The sequence below is a fragment of the Equus quagga genome, chromosome 2, assembly GCF_021613505.1.
Source record: "Equus quagga isolate Etosha38 chromosome 2, UCLA_HA_Equagga_1.0, whole genome shotgun sequence".
Classification (NCBI taxonomy): Eukaryota; Metazoa; Chordata; class Mammalia; order Perissodactyla; family Equidae; genus Equus; species Equus quagga.
Genome location: NC_060268.1, coordinates 123586374 through 123604094, shown reverse-complemented (window position 1 = coordinate 123604094; position 17721 = coordinate 123586374). Strand labels below are relative to the sequence as shown.

At 37.3% G+C, this 17721-nt stretch overlaps 1 protein-coding gene across 4 annotated transcripts in view; it reads left to right on the top strand.

The window, feature by feature from the left end:
- VCL (vinculin) overlaps positions 1–17721 on the top strand; it is a 95065-nt gene that overhangs the window by 48937 nt on the left and 28407 nt on the right. For 2 of the 4 annotated variants that reach the window (XM_046652324.1, XM_046652322.1), the window contains exons 3-9: positions 593–743; positions 904–1012; positions 2680–2802; positions 4510–4670; positions 12828–12918; positions 13755–13902; positions 17202–17355. In XM_046652324.1, coding sequence (XP_046508280.1) covers positions 593–743; positions 904–1012; positions 2680–2802; positions 4510–4670; positions 12828–12918; positions 13755–13902; positions 17202–17355 — 937 coding nt within the window. Of the gene's footprint in view, positions 1–592; positions 744–903; positions 1013–2679; positions 2803–4509; positions 4671–12824; positions 12919–13754; positions 13903–17201; positions 17356–17721 lie in introns of all 4 variants that reach the window. The other 2 variants (XM_046652323.1, XM_046652321.1) reach the window with 1 other exon arrangement.

The following is a 17721-nucleotide window of genomic DNA, read 5'->3' as shown; positions in this document are numbered from 1 at the left end:
TAATGCCAGTGACATTTTAATTAACAACATAGTGTTATAGGGCTATTTTCAAACAGTCCAATGGATTTGTCAAACAAATCCATTTAGCTCGATGAATGAGAAATTTATCATTGCCTCATGCTTTTTTCTTTGTGTTTTCTCCTATTCCTTTTCTTCATCTGATTATTAAATTTCACTTAACAACGGGCTTTGGCATTTTATTTCCAGCTGTTAAATCTGAAACTGTTGTCAAAGATTTCAGTTCTCTGTGTAGTGTCTTTTAACAGCAAGGTGCATAGGGTGAGGAGTAAGGAAACAAAGGAGTTACAGAGATATAGCAACCTAAAGTAAAAGGTCCAAAACATTTTCTCATCATTTTTTGTTGCCAGGAAATAGCAAAAAACAAGGGATTAGTGGAGTGAATGAATGAATAAGCTGCCCTTACTTGTAAATTTTGAAAGCTAAAAACTTAGGTTCTGTTATACATTGGTCTTGACTATTTTCCATGTGGGGAGAAAATGTGAATTTACATCTATTTACTGTCTTTGTATTTGCGTATGATATTCTTTTGCTTGGTTCTGCTAGTGGGTTAAATCCTTATTCCTCCTCACAGGGTCGAGAATGCTTGTACCAAACTTGTCCAGGCAGCCCAGATGCTTCAGTCAGACCCTTACTCAGTGCCTGCTCGAGATTATCTAATTGATGGGTCAAGGGGCATCCTCTCTGGCACATCAGACCTGCTCCTCACCTTCGACGAGGCTGAGGTAGGCAGTCTCTCTCCGACAAAATGCCTAGTCAAAAATAATAATGGAGGATTGATGATTGTTTAGGATGAGAAAATGTTGAATAGCTACACATCTGAATTACCACATTTTCTACTTATTGTTCACTCACTTGACTGAATACCCTGAAATATATTTTCAGGTTCGTAAAATTATTAGAGTTTGCAAAGGAATTTTGGAATATCTTACAGTGGCAGAGGTGGTGGAAACTATGGAAGATTTGGTCACTTACACAAAGAATCTTGGACCAGGTTAGTCATATCCACTTTTTATAATAAAAATTTTTATGGATTGTCCTTGTTTGATCAAGAGGAAAGGAACACTCCCCCCTACTTTTGTAGAAGGTAGGTAATGATGCATTGGGCTTTTAGGTGTCTCTCCTCTGCTGATGGAGTTATGCTGTGCTTCTACTGAGGAGATATCATGGTCTCTGAAAGCTGAATCTGCTTTCTGTCCTGTCTAATGAATTAAACGAGACATTGCAAATGTTGCTGGAGAGTGTAGGAGATACTTTTCTATTACTGTAATGCTTAGGGCCACCCTGAATCCTGACCTCTCCATTCCACATTATACAGCATTCCTTCACTGTCTCCCAGCTGGCCTATAGCTCTTGCTAATTAGCCCACCTACTATAAAGGATGCATGCCCTAGCCCAAGCTGCATAATATAATCAGACCTAGAAGAAGAGAAGCGCTACTCTGGCTAATTCTCATTTTGAAATGATTGTTTAGTCGTCTGATAATTGAATATTCAAAATATATGAACAGGTACCAGCTTTTGATGTTATAGACATATAACATGAACTTGAGGGTCCTTAAAGTATGAATGAGACCAATGACAAGACACATCAGATGTTTAACTGGTTAGTATTAAAGATCACATACCACCTTATGAAATTCTTTTGTTTTACGTGAAATGATTTTTATTAACAGTATTTTTGTAAGGTTCTGGTGCAGTCATTCTGTAAACTTACAGCAGTTAAGAATTTCTCTGAACCATCACTGAAGATCACCAGGAAATGGCTTTAGAGCAGTACTCTTTAAACTTTCTTATAGCACTGGGAGAAAATTTTACTTCTTCAAATGAAATCTTATGCAGAGTCCCAACATATAAAAGACAAAAATAGAGCTACTCTGGGGCGGCCCCACCTTTTCTATCTTCATTTGGTACTTCTTGACGATCTGTGAACTACTTACGAAATCCTAAGAGCAGTTTGAAAATCAAAGCTTTAGAGAATCACATAGCACCTTTGAATAATAACCAAAGTAAACAAAAAGGGCTAGCAGGCTGATTCCAAAACACCAGATGCTTTCAGATGCTCTCATCACTATAATTATTTTTATAATATTTTATTTGTTTCTAATTATACAAGTAGTACATGCTTATTTTGGATAAATTGGAAAGTACAGAAAAATATAAAGATGAAAACAAAACACATTATTGCAATTCTTAAGATTCTTTTCAGTCACTATACTCTCAATACTAAGTTCATTTGAGATTCTTACATACGTAGGCGCAGTGGCCAAGTACATGGCCTGAAACCTGTATTCATGGTAGCCAGGAAAAATATTTTTTTCCTACTTGTGAATTTACTTTTTACAAATATATATTTATTCATTTCAATTTTTTTATATTTATGAATGTGTATATGTCAAATGTGTGAAAATTATGTCACATTTAGGATTTATATTTAATAAATTACTTTTAATGAAAAGATAAAAGTTGCATTAAGTTAGAATTTTCCTGAGAAATTCTATCATCGTAAATGCTAGAGTCCAGTGATAGGATCTGTTGTTTAAATAAGTGTGAACAATCAGTTTGGACTTTCATAGTAATTCATTAATAGATTTAGGCTCAGAAAGGCAGACTCTGGATTGTTTCACTACTCACCCTGCCCAATTTATTCCTTATGCCCCAGGAATGACTAAGATGGCCAAGATGATTGACGAGAGGCAGCAGGAACTAACTCACCAGGAGCACCGAGTGATGCTGGTGAACTCAATGAACACCGTGAAAGAGTTGCTGCCAGTTCTCATTTCAGGTATTTTCTGCCTGTACTTTATCTTAGAGAAAAAAAAAAAATGTTAACATATTCTAAACTCTGATGTTCATTTTCTTTTGTTGCATGGTTGCATGTCCTTCAGCCTGGGTAAAAATGAGACCTGATGGATTGAGTATTACCTGATGACTGCAGCTGATTGGCTAAGAACCAGTATTCATTTTCTCTAATGCTTTCCTCCTGCTCTTTGTTTGAAACTGCCCTTCTGTTGCCTAGTTCTGTTCTTGTTAAATTCTAATAGGTTCTTTTTCCAGGAGGTGGAATCTCCTCTAGAATCAGTAATCTGGGATGTATGAATTTTGACACCTTTATTTGTGTTATAAAAAAACAATTAGGAGCTAGAATGGATATTATGGAGTACTGTATGATAAAGAAGTGAACCCAGAATGCTTTTCAGTGTTGTGTTAACACAGTTTTTCCTAAAATATATTTAACTGTTCTCTACATTGTAGAGCTGATGGCCTACACCAACTGGGATCACTTTCCCATTGAAAAGAGTCCAGAAATACAAACATCGTGGCTACTCTCTCAACAAGCAAAAGGGAGTTATGCTTATTGAGTGTCTAGTATGTACAGACACCTCATGGTTTATGTAGTTATCTTAGTCAAGTTGTGGTTTGACTGTTTAACTCTCAGAAGGCAGCTTTATTTTCAGAATCTTTTTTTTTAAAAGATTTTATTTTTCCTTTTTCTCCCCAAAGTCCCCTGGTACATAAGTTGTGTATTTTTAGTTGTGGGTCCTTCTAGTTGTGGCATGTGGGATGCTGCCTCAGCCTGGCTTGATGAGCGGAGCCATGTCCACGCCCAGAATTCGAACTGGCGAAACCCTGGGCCGCCAAAGCGGAGCATGTGAACTTAACCACTCGGCCACGGGGCTGGCTCCTATTTTCAGAATCTTATGAGGCATGTCACTGTGACCCCCAACAACTGCCTCCCTGCTTTGGCATTTCAGGTAGTAACTAAAAAAGGAGATATGTGAATGTAAGAGTTCAGAAAGCCCTTACGTGAACTAGAAAACAAAAATTTGATAATAGAGTCTTATAATCTCTCGGAAACAGTGAGGCCAACTGATCCATGTGGCAGAAAGGTTGTTGGGAAGAGGATTTCTTCCTACTCTAGGTAACTCGATGAAGTGTTGATTAATCTTTATTTTTATAACTTTAATTATCTCATGGAAAGATACTCTCTCCAGTGTTTCATATTACTATTATTTTCTTATTCCTCTCTTTTGGGGGTTAGAAAGTCCCTGCTACATGTTGAGAGAAATCCTGCAAGATAAACACTTTGGGAATCTTTCGTCGAGATTGGGGGCAGCAGGATACTCCACTGATGGTTTTACTGACTGTTTTTATCTTGTCCCATTAGGCTTGTGTTAGAGGGGGCCAGTGTTAGGGCTGGGATGATAACTGATTTAGGACATTGGATATTTTGTGATTGTAGGTCATCAGTACATGCACGTTAAATTAGTTCTGTGATCATGCTTGGTGATGTTTTGTACGTTGAGTTTTCTTTACAATGACAGTTGCTGATGTAGGAACTTTATTGGCAGATTTGCAGTGTTTGTTTTTATATTCTTTTTAAGACCTTAGAAGCCCAAAACATGTGTTCAAAGTGTAGAACATTTTGTGTGATATTGTTATACAACAGGATTAAATTCTAAGCTTATTTTTTGATCTTTTATTTTTATAGCTATGAAGATTTTTGTAACAACTAAAAACTCAAAAAACCAAGGAATAGAGGAAGCTTTGAAGAATCGCAATTTTACTGTAGAAAAGATGAGTGCTGAAATTAATGAGATCATTCGTGTATTACAACTCACTTCTTGGGATGAAGATGCCTGGGCCAGCAAGGTAAGTGTTATTGGAGGAGAACTAAGCAAAATCCCAAATTCTCCCCTCCTGGGGGTTTGATTGTCGTATATAGTCATGTGTTGCTTAATGATGGGGATATGTTTTGAAAAATGCATTGTTAAGTGATTTCATTGTTGTATGAACATCACAGAGTATATTTATACAAACCTAGCTGGTATAGCCTACTATACACCTAGACTATCTGGTACTAATCTTATGGACCACCATTGTATATGTGGTTCATTGTTGACCAAAATACTGTTATGCAGTACATGACTGTATTTTATCTTGTAATTGTGTGTAGAATAAGACTGTTCAGACATTATGAAAGTAATTTCTTCACTTTTGTTTCATGGGTTACTTGCTACTTTTTCAAATTTCCTTTGCTACAAGGTAAAAAAAAGAAATAGTTATGTGGGATGAATGTTGGTTAAAGGCTGAGATGTGTAGCTTTGCCTTCATGCTAGAGTCTCATGGACTGGGCTGGTGGAGGAATTCTGGTGTGATGTATACTCCTGTGGGTGGGAGCCCTACCTTTTTCATGGGTGGTTGTTACTAGGTGACTAAGTAAAATACAGCATATGCCTGTGACTAAATTTTATGGAAAACTTTTCCATAACCAGCCTTTGACCCAGAGAAATCTACAGAGGGAAACTGTTGGCATTTCTAGGTGTGTCCCTTCGTCATTTCGTTTTCCCTAAGGAGAGCTTAATTAAAATATTAGTTTTCACATTTGTCAGTTAGTTTGAGGGGATCCCTTTACCCTTTTCTAGAATTTCTTCTTGGACTCCAAAAGAGTTGATGGGTTCCTTCTAGAGCCCAGCAGCTGTGGTTTTGTGTTGCTGCTGTTCTGGTCTGCTTCTCCCTGTCTAGTGACTATCTCGGGGAACAGAGACACTTGGGTTTACACTTTCTGTGTAGGAGCCCAAGATACAGGTGGTGGGGCGAACACACTGTCTCCAGGATCCAGCTTCCCCATGTGTGACCCAAATGTTGTCTCTAAGGCTACCCAGCAGGCTGGTAGCAGACTAAAGAGGGGATTTTTGTAGTGTGACTTCCACTGGGTGCTGGTAGGGCTATGTTTGTCCTCCAGGATACTTGTAAGGTAAGATCAAAGCTGGGGCCTAGGGGCTGGCCCCGTGGCCGAGTGGTTAAGTTCGGGTGCTCTGCTGCAGGCTGCCCAGTGTTTCGTTGGTTCGAATCCTGGGCGCGGACATGGCACTGCTCATCAAACCATGCTGAGGCAGCGTCCCACATGCCACAACTAGAAGGACCCACAACGAAGAGTATACAACTATGTACCGGGGGGCTTTGGGGAGAAAAAGGAAAAATAAATATATAAATAAAATCTTTTAAAAAAAAAGCTGGGGCCTAAAATCACCAGCCCTCTCTCTTGTTGCCCAGAAAGCGCATCTAAATATGCAGAAGAAATTAGTCAGCTTATTTTAACTATGGATTTGTTTACAGAGACACGAAGTTCTTGAACAAGTTCTAAGACTGTATTTTAAATCTATATGGTAAAATCATTTTAAGTCTTTGATATTTTACTTAATTTTGCTTTTGCATATTTAACAACTTTCACTTCCCTGTTATGACTTCTTTATGCATCTTTTTTTGTTTTCTTGTTTGTTTTATTCTTTTTCTCACGTTTAGAAGGTAAGCTTTTTCTTGCCCTCTAGTTTCTTTTTCGCTTAAATAGAGAAAAAGCATGTCTGTGAGGTTTTCTTGTGCTGTGTGCTGTGCCTATTCTGTGTGCCGGTGTGTAACACTGTGCTCGAATATGTGTCAGAATATAACTGAATATGGGACTTGGGGCTGTGCTGCGCAGACTGACTCTGGCTCATATTGAGCTGTTTCTTTGGGGAAAGCAAAAGGAAAGACATTATTATGGGATATCAGGCTTTCTCTATTTGGTGGGTACTTTTATCTCTTTGACAGGCTCCTGACAACTGTTCTCGCCTGGTCATTCTCACTGACTTCATTTGAGGGGCAGGTTTCCCCAGGTAGCTGGTGACTCTTAAGTTACCTGTGGACTCTCTCTTAGGAAAGGAAACTTTCAGCTGATGCTGTCTCTGTATTTGCCTCTCCTACCAGTCTTTTTTGCAGGGTATGGAATTTTGCTTTTGGTGATGTATCATTGAGGTTTTCAGCCATAATCAAAAGGGTAGGCTAGAGAGTTTAGATGGGGCACCTATCCTTCACACTAATCCTAGCCTTCAAAATCAAAAGGAAAAAAGTAAGGTGTATCTAAAGTTTTTCCTGACTTCAATCCATAGCTCACTGCATGTTCTGCTGTCTAAGCTGTGAATCAGCCATAGTTCTTCATGACCTTATGTTCCCCTAACCTGATCTCTTTCCTTATTCTCTCGCCTTTGCTTCTGGCAGAGGAGAAATAGTAAAAAGGAGAAGCAGGCATTGAAGTCTGAATATTTCTCTGTTTTCGGCAAGGAAAAGTCATACATCATTTAGTAAATTGTTAGTAAGCTTTATTTTGCCCAAGTGCCATTGAGAGCTGCTGCTTTAAAAAAATTAGTCAGTTGAATTTTTCGGGATAAGGATTAGGCACTTGGGGGGATATATAAGGGAAATAGACCTGGTCCCCATGGTATACAGTCTTGTAGCTGTTTTAGTTTTATGCTGACCTTGAAGGAACCAGCCTGCTAGGATGCTGCAAAACAAACTACCAGAATGAAAGAAAGTAAATAAGATTAGTTGTGCTCAAGTACATAATGACAGCAGAATGAACAAGAAATGTTTATTTTTTAGCTTTATTTTGCTTTTGTTATACATTTACCTGGTTCAAAAATCAAAATGCTATGAAAAAAATACATGACAATCTCCCTCCCGACTCAATCACCATCCACTCTACCTCCCCTTAACCTCTAAGAGTAATTGTTTTATTACTTGGTAGAATATTTAGAAAAAAAATTTTACCTTGACAATGGAAATTGGTAAGTAAGGTTTTGGTTATTTTTCAGTTTAGTAGCATTATGCATCTTTCGTTTCTCAGTTGTAAGCAGTGAATTAATCAGACCATGACTGTCTGTGACCCCTGGGTTCCCATTCTGTTTAATACTACGGTATCTTTTACCTCCTCTGCCCTACCAATAAAGAATTAACCTTGTCTTACCATACTTGTTTCATGCTTCCCCACTGGTGCAGTTTTCTCCTGGAAAGTGGTGGTTCCTCTAGAAAAGTGGGGGAAGAAAGTAAGTGGAAAAAATTCTTGGTAAAAGTGCGTCTTGCCAAATAAGTTAAGATTTTAAAGAGGCAATGCAATAGCTGATTATTTTACCTTTCATACCAACACTCAAATTGCAGATTTACAAATTTAAAAATACTTTGACTTTAAATACTTCATTTCATTTTGAAAGTAAACATTTTCCCCTCCTTAAAGCAATAATCGTCTTACAGTGATCATTAAAAAATAGTTTAGCATTTTTGCTGGGAATACATTATGAAACAAAAGAATTTGTGAATTAAAAACAATTCTAATTCCACCCTTTGTAAATTTAGCAATCTATATTTAATCTTTCTTTTTTGTATTTATGTTACCTGTATCTTGAAACATGCTGAGAATTGAAAGGAAATGAGAAAAATTTAAAAAGCATTTCAATGCTAAGAGTTTCTGAACCCTGCATAGGGCCTCCTGCAGCCGTACCTTGAGTGATTAGATACTATTGTTCAAAGTTAGTTCCTGTGGGTCTCCTCCCACTCTGGGCCTGGGCTGGTGGGCGTAGATGTAGTGACTGACTCAGAAGTCTTGCATAGATTACTCCTCTCTACCAAAGGAGGAAGTATTGGTTAGAACATGCAATCCTGTAATACTTGCCTTTACAGCAGACCATTGGGATTTAAGGGTTGATTTTTATTTTATTTTTGAAAAAATAATGTTGTATGTGAACTTTTTATGAGTCTTCTAGTGTTTTATTTTAGCAGCTAATGCAATGAAAGATTTATCCCTTGGAGTTTGAGTTAAATAGTTAATTTAGGCATTTATGATATTTTATCCCCTCCCCACAAAAAGGAGAAAAGCCCAAAATGTTAAAGGACTTGACATTTCCCTTCTGATCCAAGTGATCTTTTTAGTTGGTACATCTGAAATGCGTTTGTGCACTCACAGGTGGCATAGAATTTTAGAGCAGGGAAGGTATTCTTAGAGATGAGGAACTGAAGCCTGGAAGGGTAACTTGCCTGAAGTCTCAGGCTAGACGACTTGTTCTTCTTGCTTAAATGTAATTTGTAAGGTTTTGTTCTACTGCCCAGTCTATTCTTTCCAGAAACATCCTTGTTTAAAACACTGATTTGTGGGTGGAAATGTGGTCAGGAATGGAATGGAGTGGGAAGAGTGGGGAGGGAGGTGTTTGTGGACAAAGGGAGAGTAGATTAGGCAGTGAGAGAGAGGCGGTTCTTTGTCTCGTATTTACAATTTTCAAGAGCCTAGGGTTGCAGGACCTTTCTTTTTCTGCTGCAGTTCCTCTTGATTGTCTGTTGGAGGAACTCACTGGTTCTCAGTATTATTCAATGTTCTTTAGGTCTAATTCTATATTAAATTTCAGAGGAAAGCGTGTAGAAAGGAGTTCTTTTAGGTTGTCCTTCTACCTTTTGGTATGTGTGGGAGAGTGCCGAGGCACTGTGGTTTTTTCATTTAAAACCTAGACTCATAAAAGTTTTATAATAAAGGGGACTATAGGGGCCGGCTCCGTGGCCGGGTGGTTAAGTTCACGCGCTCGCTGAGGCGGCCCAGGGTTTGGATCCTGGGCGCAGACAGGGCACCACTCGTCAGGCCACGTTGAGGCAGCGTCCCACATCCCACAACTAGAAGGACCAGCAACTAAGATATACAACTGTGTCCGGGGGGGGTTTGGGGAGATAAAGCAGGAAAAAAAAAATAGATTGGCAACAGTTGTTAGCCCAGGTGCCAATCTTTAAAAAAAAAAAAAAAGTGGTTAAAAAAAAAAGGGGGACTATAGGCGGAGGGGACCAGAAACCTGCCAGCTGTCCCCAAAGCTGCATGACTAGATCTGGTTTCTTTACATTCTTAAAAAACAATAACAACAAACCAGAGAAGAGATTGGTAGAGACTTTTCTCTTTCCCAAATTTGGGATTTTATAGAGAAAAGTACTCAAATGAAGTTGCAGGTTTTTTCTCTTCTATTTCATACCCAGATTGCACTCTGGGTACTTAGAATTACGTGACAAGGTTTAACTAAAAGCGTTGTACATAGTATGGTTGAGCACAAGGGTTGGGATTATTTTCACTGTTTATAAATATGTCTCAAAATTGACTTCTAGTCCTAGTTGTTTAGTGAATTTGTTTATATTAGATCCAGTGTTCTTATACTTCTTTTGTTGCTTATGACAGAATTCTGTCAATTCCATAATCAATACTGCCCTTCAAAAGAAATATATATGAGATTCTTAGGAGACCAAAATATTTGTTCCCATAAACATTTTTGTTTTTAATAGATATGACATTAAAATGTATTGTGTTTAAATGATTATTTACAACTTGCTCTGTTCCAGAAAGAATTTAAGGTGGCCCTTTCAGTGACTGCTTTAAATCTCCAAAACTGTCTAAAATTCATGCTATTAAAAACTTGGGTAACTAATTGCAATTCTCAGTTTAAAAATGCAGCTTTATTCCCAATTTACCATTGATTCTTTTTAGGGGAAAATGAGCATCTCTCTTAATTTTAACTTCTTGATGTTGTCACATCTCCCACATAGGAGTAAATTACTCACATCCTGAGAGTCAGATTCTTTCTTTGAAGTGTGGTCGCCATTCACACTTTATTAGGGAGGAAAAAGCAGTGATTTTTGAGGATACTGAATAGAGCAAAGCCAGTTTTTCCATTGTGTTTCAAATCATTTTGGGCAATGGAGAATAAAAGCAGTCATTTAGGTTAGGGAGGGTTATGAATTTTATTTCTAGAGCTGATTTTCTGGGCAGTATTGACCAAAGCCAAAATCGACAAGGCAAAGATTTGCTGACTATTATAGAAGGTTAGTGGAATCTTTGGCAACTTTCTTTGGTAAAAGAAAAAAATTCCTCAGTTTCATCTAACATAAAATAATGAGGTTTGTTGTCAACAAACCTGAGATCAAATTAGATTCTAGGACTGAACCCCTGTTTCTTCATTTGTAAAATTTAATTACATTTAAATTTGAAGTTCAATGAAGTAATTGAGGGAAAAAACCGACTAAAACAAAACCTAACATGCAGGAAATGCTCAATTAAAGTTAGTTTCCTAACTAGTAGCCTTTAATGCTAGAGTAGACACTTAAGTTTCTGATCTTTGTTTCCCCTTAAATTTAGATTTTTGAAATTAGTAAATATCTATTGTTTCATATAAGTGTGTTAGAAAAATGGTTATTAACAGATTTTAAGTTAAGTATTTTTACATGAATATCATTTCTCTTCATCAGAATGTACACATGCTTCCTAGGTGAGAGATTGTGAATTTTTTTAGTCTGTACCCACACAAAGTCCTATAATTCGTGTTAGATCCTAAAGGCTATCCAACTCTGAGGTTGGGAGTTGCCTGAAACTCTCTCTAAAGAGCTCTTGATTTTGGCTTTGCTATTTTGGATTTAAGCTCAAGTTGACTTTTGAAGGCAGAATTTTCTGTAGAGATAAATGTAGAACAAGATGGAAGAGGAGCAGATATTTAAATTATTAGAGAATCAGAGCACTTAAAAAATGCCACTTGTCTACTTGTGCTAATTACAAATGGATTTTGAAATAGATCCTCCTATGACTCTGCCTTTTAGACTGATATAGCACTACCATAATTCCATATAACTTGATGATAATACTATTTTATTTCCATTTTTTCAGTAATTTAGTTCGCTTCTCTTTAGCTGCTGTGATTGAGATTTGCCATTTAGAGCCTTAGATCGCCACGGTTACAAGAGTAGAACAACCTGTATCTGTTGAGATGCAGAAGAAAGGAATCCAAAGCTGAGAGTCCTATAATTTGAATAGGTACTTTGGAAAAGCTGGGGTCAGGCTGCTGACCTTATATCTAACTATGAGTGCTCCCAGGGCTTATTTGTGCTTAGTGCTGGGTCTCCTTTGAGTTGGAAGTAAGGATGCTCCTGGTTCCCCCCTGTGGAAAACTAGTGGTACAACATATTTAAGAACCCCAGTTTTGCAAGACTGGAAATTGACAAAAGGTAGGGATTTAGGGCATTGCCTAGAATTTCAAAGGTTAACTCTGTGCTTTGATGGATGGACTCTGTAAGAGCCAGTTCCTTAGAGTAAAGGTGAGATAGGCTATCTTTTAAGTTGTTAAATAGAGACTTAAGAAGTGGCCAGTCTGTCAGTTGTGAGGATGGGTACATGGCTATTTGTTATATTGTTCTCTGAATTTTTCTATATTTTTAAAACTTTTATTAAAATATATTTATATTTTTAAAGTGACTAGCCTGTTGTTTCAGCTTCTCATTTATGCTAGCCATTATGAATCCTGAATGTAAACGTTAAATTGAGACCCACTTATTTTATCCTGCCTCTTCTTCCAGGTTAGGGTTGGTTACGGGAACTAAGGATGACGCGTGGCAGGGAAGGCCAGAAAAAGACTTCTTTCTTGTATTACATTTAGTGGTTTATTTGTGGAATTAAAACTAAATTGCTAGATTAACATTTTTAATTTTTTCCAACCAGTAATTCCAAGTTTTTCAGATTAATTAAATATAGTGAAACATTATCCAGTATGTGTGTATTTCAAAACAAGATGTAAAAGAACTGTGATTTGTGGCACCACTTGCTAATGAGGCTTCCCTGAAGCTGGGAGGGCTTTGGCAGGGCTAAAGTAGATGAATGTTGACTAGTAGAAAGTCTAATAATGAAGCATGTGACAACAGGGCTTTTTCCTGCTGAAGACGTTAAACATCTTTTGGCTTGAGCAATTTTACCAGTTTTCACAGTTTGGCAATAGGGAGACCAGGAAAGAGAATAGAATTAACTGAAGATTTGCATGCAAGACGCTGCATTTTGACAGAAATAGGCGTTATGGTGTGATGAGAATATTTTTTAAGGCTGTTGTAGGACTACCTTAGCTATTGTATGTTGTAACTTCTTCTCTGTCTTACTTTGTATCATAGTATCTCAATTTTTGCAAAGAAAATAATCGTGGTATTTCTCTTCAAAAGGACACTGAAGCCATGAAGAGAGCATTGGCCTCCATAGACTCCAAACTGAACCAGGCCAAAGGTTGGCTCCGTGACCCCAGTGCCTCCCCAGGTAACCCTCTGCTTCTACTTTTCTGTAGATACAATAAAAAGCTAAAAACCAGGCAAACAAAAGAAATAAAGAAAGAAGTCTTTCCATAATCTCATAATCCTGAGATAACTAGTACACTATTTAGGGACATACTCCATTCTCTGATAGTTTTGACTAATTGAAGCATTACTAGTTTTAAAAGAATGAAGAGTATAGAATAATCACCCCTATTCATGGAGGAATAAACCAAGCTGAACTGGGCATTCTTTGCCGAATTATTGGTTCACCCCTTCCCTGACTCAGAAAGGTAATTATTTTGAATAAAAACTCTTCTCTTCTCATTCCCATTGGGCAGATTTCCATTTATGTCAATAAAGTAATTAAGCAGATTAAATGATGATGCCAATAAGAATTGGAAAGTAAAGTTGACTTATATAAACAGATAAGATCCAAATAGGTTATTAAGCTAGGCTTTATGGATTTTCTAATCTAATATTTATTCAGTTTTAGATTAATATTTGAATGAAGAGCCTATTGGAGGGAGGTTTGTAGGTGCTAAGTACTATGAAACTGTTAGGGCCTATTTTCGTCATCCATATTCTTACCACAAGCTGCTTACTATCTCCAGATGGATATGGTTCCACGTATATCTTTTTTAGCAGTATCTGTGGTTGAAACCTCACCCTGTGGTTGTAAGGGCACTGCTTGGCTGTTAGCTATCAGATGTATTGCCTTCTATTCACTTGTCTTATTGTTTAAAATCATCTGTTCCTTCATGAATGAAATGACTTGTAAAGCATCCTCTCTAAATAATTAATGTATCAACAATGTAGATATTGAATATCTTTTTATTTTAGGGGATGCTGGTGAGCAAGCCATCAGGCAGATCTTAGATGAAGCTGGAAAAGTTGGCGAACTCTGTGCAGGCAAAGAACGCAGGGAGATCTTGGGAACCTGCAAAATGCTAGGACAGATGACTGACCAAGTGGCTGACCTCCGAGCCAGGTAAAGTTCCTCTGCTCTTAGCAGAGCAGTAGTGGGTAACAGATAGGATCTCCCGCCTGATAGAATGATTCAGAAAGCAGGTTTCTAGTTCTCTTTGTCTAATAGATAACATAGATATTATAATCTACTAATTCTTTTGAAATTGAAGTGAATTTTCTCTTTGCTGAACTTTTAAAATATGCAGATGCCTTGTAATAAAGTTGAAGTTGAAATAGAAATCTGGTTTTTTAATTTCTAGCCATTGGCTTATGAAAAATAAGGGGCAGGGAGAAGATATCTTTTATGAAGGATGGGTAGAAAGAAACAGAAAGAATAAAGACATTGGAATGATTTCATATCACTTTTAAAATCAGTTAAATAGATTATCCTCTAAGTTGGTCATTTCTGGGCTCTTTTGAGTTTCTATTTCATCACTGTTCATTTGATTGTATAATTCTTTTACCTATCTTTTACTCACCTTAGGTCTTGGCTTTTAGAATTTTTTCCTCCATAAACTAAATATATGTAGTCGGCTATTAAGAAAACTTAGTATATGGCCGGCCTGGTGGCGTAGTGGTTAAGTTTGTGCACTCTGCTTTGGTGGCCTGCGGTTCACAGTTTCAGATCCCAGACACGGACCTATACACCACTCATTGAGCCAAGGTATGGAGTCCCACATAGAAAATAGAGGAAGATTGGCACAGATGTTAGCTCAGGGACAATCTTCCTCAAGAAAAAAGAGGAAGATTGGCAATAGATGTTAGCTCAGGGCCAATATTCCTCACCAAAAAAAAAGAAAGAAAGAAAGAAAACTGAGTGTAATACAGGTTTGTTTGGAACTCATATATACAGTTAATGCAGTTCTAAAAGATCTTGAATTTTAGGAATTTTATAATATGGGCATTGAGAAAAATTGAAGTATGGTGAAACACTAGTGTAGATGAAGTTTAATTTTGCTTCAAGAATGTCATGAAACATCTTGAGGTAATTGGAATATACAGGGTCTGCATACAAATTACGGCCTCAGAAATGGCCTCCTCGACATGTTGCATACCATTATACCTGGTCTCAAATGTATTAACATAATAGACTTAAGAATACAGTTCTTAAAGCAGTGGTTCTTAACATTTTTTGGACCAAGATCATTTTAATAATCTGATGAAAGCCATTAATATCTACCTAAAAAGTTGCATATAAACATGCCCCTATAATATTATGTATAATTTCCAGAGGTCCATGGGTTCACTGTAGCCCTGGAAGCTCCATGGGCTTCAGGTTTAAGAGTCTCTCTCTTGAAGGAAAGAAGGAACAGCATAAATAAGTGGATTTCATTGAGCTCACTGAGCCTTTTTCTCCTACTGTGAAGCAGTCTCCCCTGTCATGAGCATGACAGAACTTTACAGAAAGGACAAAAGGAAGTTCTGTTCCCATTTGGAGAAATGCCAATGCAGTTTGACAAGATTCTTGGCTCTTCTAATTTCTCGCTGCTGGCTCTTTTGTCTGCAGCCTTTTCCCAGTGTGGTAGACAGTTTTCACTTGGAATTCTCAAATACGCAATTGTATGTATTTAGAGAAAGATGAATTTGAGCAGAGAATGAAGTAGTTGTTGTATGGGATCGACCATCTGTCTGTAAAGAGAAAAGTCTAGAAGAGTGAGGAGCAGCTATGGACCTGCTTCACGCTGGAGCCTGCAACATCCTTTCATGATGAAAGGTTGGAAAGCTGTCTCCGTTACCTGTTCTTAACTATGCCTAGTTATTTAACATTTTTGTAGTTGAAACTCAGTAACAATTTTGTCATTGATACTCTTCTATTTGGTCACCTAGAGTTTCTAGATTATAAGTGTATATTTCTACCACCATGGGACTGTACACTTTTTATTTTGAATGAAAAATTATGTAGCCCATAAATGTTTTTACTTTTGCACAGTTGGACTCTTGTACCAAAAGGGTTCCTCATCATGAATTATTAGATTTGAAGGAAAAAAGCAAATTAAATCATAAAAAGAATATTTCCTAAAAGTATTCCACTTTTCTGCCATGTAAAAGGGAGGTGTCAAAGGACAAATAAAAGGTATATATACCTGGCAATAAATATTATTGATTTATTATCTCAAGTATCGGTATAGATGAAAAATAGAGATAAATTTAAAAAGAGGATAGCTAAATGAATGACAGACATCCGTACTATTAGTAAGGGAAGCAGAGATGTTTTGGAGTTCATTCTAAAGTTCAGGTTAAGATGATCAGCCATGCCATTCTACCAAATAATAAAGCTGCCACCGCTATCATTGAATTTACCAGGCTGGGTGGATTAAAAAATCTGAACTTATATAAAGATGGCAAATTTTACTTTGTTTATGACGTGGAAAGTCTCTTACAAAGGGAAAATAAGTTTCTGCTAACTGATCATTTTTTGTAGTAGTAGCATACCATTTCTGAGAGAGGAAAATAGTGAAATTAATTCTTTAGGAACTTACTGGGAAACAATGGTTTCTTGTCACCATGTGCTTTTTTTCCTCAGTACTAACTGGTTTTGATATTTACAGATTGCCTAGGAGTGGAAGGTAGACATTTAAGATTATCATTAGGTTATATCATTATAATAATAATGATGATAATTCAATCATAATAATAGTTGTATATGTGTATTGTTTTATTGCCAAAGTGTTTTCAATAATATCTTTTTGCTTGAAGCCACTCTGTTTGGTAAGCAGAGCAAGTATTCTTACCTTCCCAACCCTCATTTTATAATTTAGAAAACTGAAGCCCAGGGAGGTTGAACACCGTAAAGAAGGTTCCACAGGTATCAGGAGTCAGGATTTGAACACAGATCTGCTTGGTCGCAGTGTGGTGTGCTTTCAGTAACACTGTGCATGCTGCCTCCTGAAACATTTTCAATGTATAGTTGCCAGTAAATAATCTAGTGGGCTGTTTATTTCTAAAGCATACTTTACTATGGTAACAAAATCCTCCATGGCGATAAGATCACAAGCACATTTTCCCTGCTGAAGTTTAGGTTTGATTATGTAATCAACACCAAGAGGAGAATCATTATTATCAAAATTTGCAGGCCTGATATTTAAAGTGGTTATGCAGTTCCATGAAGCTAATGTGTATTTTTAATAGCAAAGGAGAAAGTAGACAGTTTGGGTCTTTTGCTTTGCTTATCTCTGTGTTTTCTTGTGCTATCCCAGATTTACTAGAGAAAAGGAAAAACACAAGCATGTTAACAAAAATGACATATATTGTGCTTTTAGTAATATTTTGCTATTAAGTATTTGAGAGAGTACAATGACAGCATCTGTCTGTTTTGAGTAGAGGACAAGGCGCCTCACCAGTGGCCATGCAGAAAGCCCAGCAGGTGTCTCAAGGTCTAGATGTGCTCACAGCGAAAGTGGAAAATGCAGCCCGCAAGCTGGAAGCCATGACCAACTCAAAGCAGAGCATTGCGAAGAAGATCGATGCTGCTCAGGTAGTAATGATGATTTTCAGGAGAGGTGGGAAATAAAAGAGAAAGAGAAATGTTCCATAAATATCCTGTATCTCTCTGTCTCCCTAATTTACTGTGGGTGGATAATGGGTGTTTCTAAGTGATGACTAATTCCCAGCAGTTACCAATGTAAACACCTCCTCGCCACCACAGGTTTAGACTAATGTTTATCTGTATTTTGAGATAGAGATCTTAATTTTGAATACTTCAATTAGTTAAAAGTAAGTACTCTGAGTACCAAGAGAGTTCTAGTTCCTGATGTACCTTACAGTATATTAAAACTGTTCTAGGGGCTGGCCCTGTGGCCAAGAGGTTAAGTTTGCGTGCTCTGCTTCGGTGGCCCAGGGT